The sequence below is a fragment of the Tupaia chinensis genome, unplaced genomic scaffold, assembly GCF_000334495.1.
Source record: "Tupaia chinensis unplaced genomic scaffold, TupChi_1.0 Scaffold000489_1, whole genome shotgun sequence".
In the NCBI taxonomy this organism is placed as follows: Eukaryota; Metazoa; Chordata; class Mammalia; order Scandentia; family Tupaiidae; genus Tupaia; species Tupaia belangeri.
The window spans coordinates 6,039,519-6,050,810 of NW_006160001.1; the positions used below are offsets into that span (position 1 = coordinate 6,039,519).

The 11,292-nt window shown below is 39.0% G+C and overlaps 1 protein-coding gene across 2 annotated transcripts in view; it reads left to right on the forward strand.

Moving 5' to 3' along the window:
• The window catches only part of C1QTNF3 (C1q and TNF related 3), a 28,634-nt gene extending 17,633 nt beyond the window's left edge, over nucleotides 1–11,001 (forward strand). For both annotated transcript variants that reach the window (XM_027774865.1, XM_006156351.2), the window contains exons 5-6: nucleotides 8,453–8,552; nucleotides 10,247–11,001. In XM_027774865.1, the coding sequence (XP_027630666.1) occupies nucleotides 8,453–8,552; nucleotides 10,247–10,406 (260 nt within the window). In that variant the 3' untranslated portion in view covers nucleotides 10,407–11,001. The remainder of the gene's footprint in view (nucleotides 1–8,452; nucleotides 8,553–10,246) is intronic.
• Nucleotides 11,002–11,292: the final 291 nt, after the last annotated feature.

Genomic DNA, 11,292 nt, shown 5'->3' on the forward strand with positions numbered 1-11,292 from the left:
AACTGGAATTCTGATTGGCCATGTATGATCTAACTTTCTTAACCCCTGTGCTATAGGGCCAGGCTGACCATTCCTTTATTGCTGGACATTTATGTCGTTTCCAGTTTTTTGTTACTAAAAACAAAACTGAGCTAGCCAGTGCCATGGTGGTTAAGGCAGCTGGATCCTGCATGCTAACTACATTCAAGTCCTGGACCTTACAACTTGAAAAAATATGCTTGGCACGTGTATGTATATGTGTGCCCAAATTCTGACAGGATGGGCAGATGGCAGAGAAGGAATTGTGGTGTGGCTATCCCCCATAGGGATACTTTCCCACTGCCCATCTCCCTGTCTCTCTGGTAAGTAAATGTACCCTCTAGCAAATTAAAAAGAAAAAACAAGGCTACATGATGATCTTTATTTTAAAAATGATTATTTTATTTCTTTCTTTCATGAGAGAAATACAAGTGCCACATTATGATCGCCAGTCTCCAGCCTCCCAGCCTGCCAGGATTATAGGCACACATGGGTGTTCGCAGGGTGTTCGGGTCAACCAGAGATCCAAACCAGTCCTTCTCACGTGGTCTCAGGATTATGCAGCAGTGCCCTAAGGCTGTGCCAGTCTGGCTAAGCATGCAATGATTATCTTTGCATTTACTATTCTGCAATTGAGCCATTACAGGTATATTTATAGACAAAAGTACCAGGAGTAGGATTGCTGAGTCGAAGAGTAAATACGCCTGTCAAGTTTGATTGGTTTTGCAAAGCTGCTCTCTGTAAAGTTGTACCAATATACTTCCGTTGTCAAGGTATGAGAGCACTTATTTTCCAGTAGCCCCATCAGCAAAATGTACTTTTAAGTGTCTGAACATTTGATAAATAATGTTATTTTAGGCCCAGTCTTAGTGACACAGGTAGTAGTAGGGGGCCGTTATATGATACTAGAGTCAAATGGGAAGGCCCTGGGCTCAGATTCTTGGTTGACCTAAACATGCTGGGCATGCCAGCTAGTAGTCCTCACTGGGATTCTATCAGGGGTTTCCCTCTTTCTCATATAAATAAAATAAAATAAAATAAGCTTAAAATGCTTTACAGGCCCTGCTTCATGGTCTGGTGGTTAAGGCAGCTGGATCTCACATGGATGAACCCACATTTCAAGTCTTGGATCAAGTGACTTGAGAAAAACACTGGACACATGTGTGTGTCAAAAGGAGGGAAGGATAGGTTGAGGAAGGATTGCAGTGTGACCATGCCCCATGGGGGATGCTTTCTCCTCTCCCCCATTCTTTGTTTCTTTCTGGTGATAACTAAGCAGCTCCTTCTGCTACCACCAGGGACTGACCAATTCTAAGTATGACCCCTCCTTGTGCTTTCCTCCCGTGGCCACACTTCCTCTGCCTCCCCAGTCTGCCCCAAGTCTAAGATGTGCACTTGCCATTCGCTTGCCTTTAGGAGCCCTGGTTTTGCTGGCAGATGCTGAGACCTGCCACTGCAGGAACACTTTTGGCATTCTGTATTTGATCTAGTAATCTTCCCCCAAACACAGACTTACTTCATCTCAGCCCTCCTCATGGTCATGGAGCTTCTTTTCAGTTTCAGCACTTCATAATGGCCCTTCTTAGATCAGCCCTGTGGCCTATTATTAAGGGAACCAGATCCCATAGCTGACCATGATACAAATCTCCGCCCTGGCTGCTTGAACAATACACTGGGAGCACATGTATGCCTGCCAAAGTCCTGACAGGATGGAGGAATGGAGGAGAAGAGATTGCAGTACGGTCATGCCACATTGGGTGGTGCTTCCTCCCTCTCCTTCTCCTTTTCTCTGTCTCTTTCTTTCTTTGGCCAGTGTACTTTCCCTCTGGCAATTTAAAAAAAAAAAAAAAGAAAGAAAAAGAGTGACACTTCTTATTAGGGAGCACTGTTTGAGATCTGGTGTTCCCTGGCCTCCTTGGAACCCATGCCGAAACCCCTTATTGCTTCTATGTGACTCTATCTACCCTCTGTTGTATTTAGCAAGACTTACAGGTATTTGAAGTTTACCAAGATTTTCAGTTTCCTAGTTTGGTAGAAAATTAGGCATTTGATAAAAAGAGGATGAATATGGAAGATTTATGCTAAGTGAAACAAGCCAGACTATGAACGAGAGGCACTGTATATCTCCACTTAATATATACTGGCTGCCTGCTTTCTACGGCAGAAACGGAAAGATTAGGAAATATAAACCATGGAGAATGACTGGATACTAGTGTGAGAGGAGGGTGGGCAGTGGGGTGGAGGGAGGAAGGAAGGAATCAAGGTTAAAAAAAAGAAGCAAAGCATTTAAAGGACACACAAATGGAAAATTATCTGTTGATGATAATGTGTATGGCAATATCTTTGTCTGGTCTAATATATAGTGTATTCATGCTGGGAAAATTCGCTTCATATGCTGTAAAGATATGCAGTGATTTAATGTAAAAATGGGCAAAAAAAAGAAAAGAAAATTAGTATAATACTCTCTGAGTTTTGGTTTTACAGTTCTCTTTGTTTTTCTCTATGGCATCTAGAAGGAAAAGGAAGAAAAATTTAATAGATGAGTGGGCATGTTAGATTTGTCACAAATGCTTTTCTTTTCCTTTTCCTTTCTTTAATAAGACAGAGAAAGAGGGAGAAAGAAAGGGAAAGGGAGAGAGACAAATAAGTATTTTCGACAGGGTCTCGCCCTGTTGTGATACTCTTGCCCCAGCCTTCCAATTAGCTATGATTACAGTTACACATAACTGTACCCAGAGTGTTTGGATTGGCCCGGGAACCACACCTGGGCCTCCCAAGTGGCTTCTAGCCCCATGAACAGTGTGCTTCTGTGTACCAACTGGGATGGGCCATACAATGCTTTTAATTCATGCTTTTATTTATTTTCTACACAGCTCAAGTCAGAAAGGAACTGACATATGAAAGGATTGAAGCAATTTTTCTTGTTATTTTTTGAGTTTTTAAATTTTACAATTTCTTATTTACATTTTATTGTTGTACATCTTTATGACATGCAATATGGTTTTTCAAAGCATACAAGCAGTGTGTGATAATCGAATCAAGGATATTACCACATCTGAGGTTTTCACACAAGAACCTTACATTCTCGTGTCTCAGAAGAAGAGGCGATCTTTCATCACACTTGCTCAACTTTAAGAGTTCTTATGTGATTTTCTATTCTGAAAGTTTATGTTACTCTTTCAACTTTGGAAGTAATAAGAAGGCTTATTTTTGTAATTACAGCAACAGGAAGGCCTGAAAATGCAAGTATTGCCTTTGGTTTTAGTAATCTTTCCTTGAAGAGGAAAGCTATGTGTGGATATAATATGTAACATGTATATGTTCGTTTCTGTATTTCCAACACTAGGCATTTCATTTCTTCACCACCCAGTTTCTTATTCTGCCTTTTCTTTTTTCTTTCCTTTCCTTCCCTTTCTTTTTTTTTTCCTTTTCTTTTCTGTTTTTCTATAGGGCATGTGCACTCACCAGACAGAGACAGAGTGAGAAGGAAAGTGAGAAATCATCCCCCAGGGTGTTGAGCACACCTTAATCCCTTCTCCATCTTTCTCTTGGGATTTTAGGTATGCATGCATGTGTTTTCCAAGCCACCTTGTTCAGAACTTGAACCACACATTTGTCCATGTGGGATCCAGACTTCTTAATCTCCACAGTACCTGTGGGCCCTGACTCTGCTTTTTATAAAATATTTCTGCAATTGTTTCATATTTTAACATTTTTACCAATTTTTTAAATTTAAATTTAAAAAATTTATTTGTTATTATGATTCCAGCTTTATCTTCTTGAGGCATTAAAAATTGTCTTGTGTGTGTCTAATATAAAGTTTTGTAAAAATGTAACAACCTGACAATATCTAAATTACTTTCTTTGAGCCTTTTCATTTTTATCTGCCTTTTATTTTCATTTGTGGGAAAATCTCTAGATGTATGAACGGGCATGACCTTTTTTTTTTTTTCAGTTTTGCTATAGGGTGTGTAGACCTGCCAGAGAGAGAGAGAGAGAGGGAACATGAGCAATCACTCTTCAAGGGGGATGTCCATGTGGCAATCTGTTCTCCTCCATTCTCTTCTTGGGATTTAGAGCACACATGCACATATACTTACCATGTTTTTCAGCCCACTGGGTCCAGGACTCAAACTGCACAGTGGATCATGTGGGATCCAGGTACCATAACCTCTACGCACTTGCTGGCTCCCATTTCTTTCTTCCTAGCACATCTAATATCCATTTCTGGCATTAAACAAAATGTAATCATATTTCTTTATTTGGTTTGACTGGACACAGAATCAAATATATCAAAGGGCACCCTTACAGCTTCTCTCTGGCTTGATAGGATCTTTGGAAAAAAACTAGCCGGTTTTTTTTTTTTTTTTTTTTTTTTTTTACGTTTTTTAATCATGTTTTTGAGTTTTTCTCTTGCACAACCATTAGTTTTAAAATGTAAAATGAAAATCAGTAAGAGCTTGATGATTTATGGTAATTTACCTTTCAAAAATACACTCTAGAATCCAAGATCACTTGGAGTTGGGAAGATGTTCATTTTAGCTTATCTGTCTGCTATTGGATTCTTCTTCTTTTATGATTTATTTAATTTTATTCATTATTATTATTTTAAAATTTGCTATAGGTCATGTGTACTCACTAGAAAGAGACAGAGAGAGAGAGAGAGAGAGAGAGAGAAAGTGAGAAAGCTGCCAGGCCCAGGACTTGAACTGCAGTTGGCCATGTGGGGATCCAGCACCTCAACCATCACAATGCCTGCTGGTCCCTAATGGATTCTTTTTTTCCTTTTAAAAAAATTATTTATTTACCACTTATTTATAGTCATTCACTGTACATCAATACAGTATACAAAATGAGATTTTCCACCCAGAACACATTGCATATTGGCTCAATCGAGCATATTACCATACATGTTATCGTCAGCAAAAATTTTTCTACTTCTGTTTCTTATGTATTTTGCTTTATCCTCCAGCCCCGATTCCCTACCTCTCATCCTCTGCCAATTCTCCCCTTCTTTCACACTGTCTCTGATATCTACAGTTGTGTTTCCATGCCTTTTTTTTTTTCACATTTTATTGATTCATTAAAGATTTTAATTAATTTAAAAACTTTCAATAGCAATCACAGCTAATATAGACATATCTAGGAACACATGTCCGACTTCAGGTGTGAACCTCAGTGAGTACAGTGAACATACTATAAAGTAGCACCTCACTGGGGTTATCTAGCTTACTGCCAAATAAAATAGGTATTAATAGGTATTAATAGGTATTTTTAATGCATTTTTTAATTTCAAGAGAAATGGTTTTAGTTTTAATAGACCAAAATAAAAAAATGTTAAGAGAAATTTTCTTAAAACTTAAAGCCAGGAAAAATGTTAGGATTCAGTTCAAATAGTAGGTTGACGAACCTATCAACAGTTCAAGAAAAGACAAAAATCCTTAAATATGGAAATCAAAGAATAGAAGAAAATCAGTAATGTTTTAGACTAAAGTAAAATAATTCTATTCAATAGTTCAGGTAATTAATCTCTCTTCTATTTCACTATTTCATGTAATTAATCTCTTTCCTGTTGAATTTGCCGTGTTACTGTGGTCTGATCTTTCCATTTAAACTCTAGGTTAACATTCAACTTTGGACTTGTCCCTATCATTAGGCTGATCATTCTTCTGGTTGTTTTTTTGTACTCTTATTTCTTTGTGTCTGACTTTAGTTCTCCTGGTATAGCACTCCCTTCAGCACTTCTTTGAGAGTTGGTCTGGTGCTGGTAAATTCTTTCAAGGTTTTGTTTATCTGAGAATGTTTTTGTCTTTTCTTCCCATAAGAAAGATAATATTGCTGGGTATAGTATACTTGGTTGAAATTGTTTTTCACTTAATACTTTGAATATGTTTTCCCATTCTTTCCTTGCTTGCATTGTTTCCAATGAGAGGTCCAACATTAGCCTGATGGGATATCCTTTGAAAGTAATTTGATGTTTCTCTCTTGCTAAATTTAGTATCTTGCCTCTGTCTGTGGTTTTGGTCAATCTGGCTATGATGTGTCTTGGGGAAGATCTTCTTGGGTTGATTCTATGTGGGGTCCTTTGTATTTCTTCGGTCTGGATATTTGAATGCCTCTCTGGGTTTGGAAAATTTTCTTCCAGAATTTCATGAATAGATTATCAATGCCCTTATTATTTTTTTTACTTTCTGGGATACTGATGATCCAGATGTTTGGGTGTTTGATGGTATCTAGTATTACTCGTATGCTATTCTCATTTTTGGAGGTTATTTGCTCAGTTTTTTTGGTGAATGTTTTCTAGGGCAGAGGTTCTACTACATCTGAGATTCAATATTCTGCATGATTAATCTGCTTTTGATATTTTCAAGAGAGATTTTGATTTCCTGTATTACAGCCTTCATCTCTAACAATTCTGTTTGATTCTTTTTTATGATGTGTATCTTCTCTTTCAGATTGTGCAAGAACTTCCTCACTTCCTGGAACTTGTTGTCTCTTTTCTCTTGCATTTCCTGTCGTTTGTTGTGTCTCCTCTCTTGCCTCTCTGTTAGCTTTGTCACTATAAATATTCAAAATTAGTTATCTGACATTTCCACAAGTTCCCTTGTATTGTCTGTGAAGGATGAGGAGTTATTCTTTTCCCTTGAGGAGAGATATTTTCTTGGTTTCTCATATTTCTTGTGCCTCTGCAGTGGTTTTCTGGTCATCTGATGGATTATACGTTTTTGGAGTTAAGTCTTAGCATTCAGAAGAATACAGGAAGAGGTAACCTGAAGTCTCTAAACAGTAATGTTTTTCTCTCTTTGCGCAGCTGATTCAGTGGAAATTGAGGGTTAATCTGACTCTAGAAGTATTCAGGTATTTGGCTACTGATCACCTAGACCTGTCTAGAAAATTAGTGTGTGGAGGCTGAACAGAAAAGTGAGGAAGGAAAAAGAAAAAAAAAAAAAAAAAAAGGAAAAGGAAAAGAAAAAAACAAAAAAGAGAAAAAAAGACAGAAACAATAAAAAAATATTATTTTGACCAAAAAATGAAAACCATGTGGTGTGCTGGATGGAGCATCTCATTTCATGGGGCCTCTCAGAACTCAGATATAGATGGCTGCTGGTTGGCGGGCAGTGGAAAAGTAAGAATTATCAAGACAAAAGAGTGCAAGAGAGCTAAGAAGTTTAAAAGTTAAAAAAAATTTAAAACTATATATAGAGAGATGGAGAGAGACAGAGAGAATAAGTAGGGTGTTCCAACCTGGCAGGCTAGATCTGGGGAACAGGAGGGTAAAGTCTTGGCAGAAGGTCTTTGGTGGTCTTAATCCCTCCCTATTGGATTCTTCTTAATCATTCAGTGAAACTATCTTCTATATTGGTATTTAGGAATATATCAGGTCGTATTAAATTATTGGGTTGTCAGAAAAGTCATGACATATTTTTTCTATGCAAAAATGTGTCATGACTTTTCCAACAGTACAGTGGAAGCCCTACGGCCTTTAAGAAAATGTCCTTTAAAATACATTGGTCTTTTTTGGATGAGGAGAATACAGACTTTTAGTAAGATTGTTTGGTTGTATCAAAGTTGGATTATTTATCCACATAACTTCACCAGTTTACAATTAGTAATGTGAGAAATCACTGGAACTTTCTTTAGAACTAATAAACATTCATTCTGTGTTTCAGTATATCCTTATTTTTATCTAACCCCTTTGCCAAGTACAGTCACCTGTTCTAATGTTGTGCTTGGCTCCGGCTCTTTTTTTTTTTTTTTTTTTTTTTTTTTTTGCTATAGGGTACATGCACTCGCCAGAAAGACAGAGAGAAAAGAGAGACAGAAAGCGAGAAATCACCCCTCAGGGGGGGATGGCGAGACCACAATCCCTTCTCCTCCATTCTTCTCTTGGGATCTTGGGCATGTATGCACATGCGCCCAGCGTGAGTTTATGTCACTGGGTCTGGGACTTGAACCGTGGTCTGCTACATGGGAGTCCAGCGACATAGCCATTATGCCAACTGCTGGTCCCCTTGGCCCCTGTTCTTAGCCAAGGAATATTTTGTGCTCATCTACAGGACTCTATGTACCTTATTAATATGGACCCTATGGTAGATACTGATGATATCTATTTGTACATAGAAAGAAGATATACCTCACCCTAAGGGGAAAAGGCTATGAAATACAACTGAAGTAAAGTAGACTCCTTCCCTTAAAAACTTTATAATTTTATTAGGGATACACAGTATGCACATTGAAAAAGTCTCAACAACTTTTAAAGCACTTTGCAAGTGAGCAGAAAAAGGGACATACATGCAAATAAAAGCCAAGAAGAAACTACATTCTAGCATATCAGCAAAAGAAGTGCAAAGTTACTTGGCATTTCTGCATGCTATCTCCATATCCTCAGTGTGTAAATGGTAGTATAAACATGGATGATGCCCTCCTTTTTTAGGTGTGTATTTCTTCACCTTCAGCATGATGAAGCATGAAGACGTTGAAGAAGTCTATGTGTACCTCATGCACAATGGCAATACAGTCTTCAGCATGTACAGGTGGGTGGCCTTTTCTCACTAGTCTTATCCATGCTGCCATTGTTTGCTCAGAGGATACTCAATGACAGAGACCTGTACAGGTTCAAGAGAGCCCAATGACCACTGTCCTCAGTTACAGCCCCCTAGGCCTATGCATGACCAGATTATCATTTCTATTTGGGAAGAAATAAATCTAGTGGATTTGAGCATCAGCGAGTTGATGAGAGGCTTTGAGTTCATTACTAGCAGCACTCCACATCACCATCATTTGGATTCTTTTCAGTTTATGAATTTCCTTCTTCCATAAGTAAGAGAGACAGGGAGAAATAGAACTCCAACAGAGTCTTCATGCTGTGATTCACTCCCAGCTTTACCCAGCTCTGGATCATGGGCACACTCATGCCCCTGGACATGCTGGAGGTCTCCGGGTGGGAATTCCTGGGGTAGACCCTGTCCACGTAGGTCTGCCTCACATAGCATTGTGTTACTACTGCCACCCTCTGACTCCTCGATATTTTTTTTTGGATTGGAGAGCTATTCACTATAGGGCTCGTGCGCTTACCACACAGACAGTGAGTGAGAGAGAGACAGAAAGGGAATGGTGATGCTGCAATCCCTTTCTCCTCCATTCTCCTCTTGGGATCTTGGGCACGCACGCACACGCGCCCAGCATGAGTTTTAAGCCACCGGGTCCGGGATGCGAACCGCGGTTGACTACATGGGAGTCCAGTGACATAGCCATTACGCTAACTGCTGGTTCCCTCTGACACTTATCCTAGCAGCCTGGCCCTAGGGCTCTTTGAGAAAGGAAATGTTTTAAAAATAATATTGCATTTTTTTTATTTCAGGAAAATAGTTGCACATACATTGCTAAGTTCCCCGAGTGTATTAAGTCAGAGCCCCTGTGTGCACTCATATTTCTCCACAATTATCTACTTCTTGAAACCTACACAGGTTTCCCTGTTTCTTGGGGTCTTCATTATTATGGCTCTCGTATCACATAAAAGTTATATTAAATAATATATATGCTTTTCTCTTGTTAACTGGGCTATGTATTTATATATATATATATACACACACACACACACACACACACTTTTTTTTTTTTTTTGCCAGTAGGTGCATGTATATGAATAAGAGAGGGAGAAGATATACAAAGAGAAAGTCTAACTTGTCACATTTTCACAAATGTTTGTCACAGCATAACATGGATCTCCAGCTTTACAGTTCACAGTTTTATGTCTCCCTGCTGCTCCCTGACTGACCATGAGCCAACACATTTTCTTTTGAGTTGTGGCAGTACCACCTTTAGTACTAAATTATAGATGAGTAAGAGGAGGTCAAACAAAGTCTCGATGTAATGGCTCAAACGCAATAGAACTCTCTATCTCATCAAACAATAACCACGGTGGGTCTTCCAGATGGAACAGAGGAGAGAGAGAGTTTTCTTCACAGTCTTCAAAAACCCAGGCTTCAACATATGGCTCCCAGGGTCCACCTAGTCATTGTATTAACATTCTAGACAGTCATAAAGAAGAAGGAGTAAGAAGTGTTTGTGGGAGTTTTATTGGCAAGTCCCAGAAGTGGTACTTGTCATTTTTGTTCACATTCTAATCACAGAACTATACCTAAATGTAAGAGAGAGGAGAGATTTTGGTGAAGACCTGGCTGTTCACTGTAAAGACTAAGTAGTTGCTTCCCTCCTTTCTTTCCAGCTATGAAACGAAGGGGAAATCAGATACATCCAGCAACCAAGCAGTGCTGAAGCTGGCTAAGGGGGATGAGGTCTGGCTGCGAATGGGCAATGGCGCTCTCCATGGGGACCACCAGCGCTTCTCCACCTTTGCAGGCTTCCTGCTCTTTGAAACGAAGTAAATCATAAAAACAAAACAAAACAGTTTCACTTTAGGGAAGACTTGTAGCTAAACTAGTATTGTGATGATCTGAGGAATATTGAAGTTGAGGGTTCTCCATGTTGTGTGTTCAAAAAAATATATTGATTATATTGCTAATTGTGCTACAAGTACACCAGTAATAACTCAGGGGCTCAGAAGAATGAACCACAAAATAGTCTTCCTAGATAATCTTGACTAATATACTCAGCAGTTTTGTTACTTTTCTTTAGGTGCCTAAGAAAGAATCATTCTCTAATTCAGTTTGGAAAAAATTGTTCCCATCAGAGAAGTTACTTGCAGAGTTTTGGCTGTCCTATTTTTAATTTTATACCAGCTTTCAGGAACATCTGATGTTTTGCGTTTGTCATTTTTGTAATATTTCAGAGAATAGGTTGTAGGGATCTTGATGGGGCTGGGGCAAGAATAGGAAACTCATCAAGTCATCAGGATCCAGATACTAGCAACACTTTGATCCAGTGGACCAGTATTCATGAGTATGGTGTAGATATTGCTTAGTAATTCCAGATAGCTTTTAGATAGCAAGAGTATTTAGAATGCCCATGAATTATTGGCTCCTATTTTTTTTTTAAAGATACTTCTGTAATTAAATCTAGAATTCATTTTTTTAAAAAATATTTTTTTGAGAGGTTTTTGCTATAGGGCACGTGCGCTCACCAGACAGACAGAGTCAGAGAGACAGAAAGCGAGAAATCACCTCCCAGGGGTGATAGCCATGCCTCAATCTCTTCTCCTCCATTCTCCCTTCAGGATCTTGGGCACGCACGCACATGTGCCTGGTGTGAGTTTAAGCCACCGGGTCTGGGACTCGAACTGCTGTCGACTACATGGGAGTCCAGCGACATAGC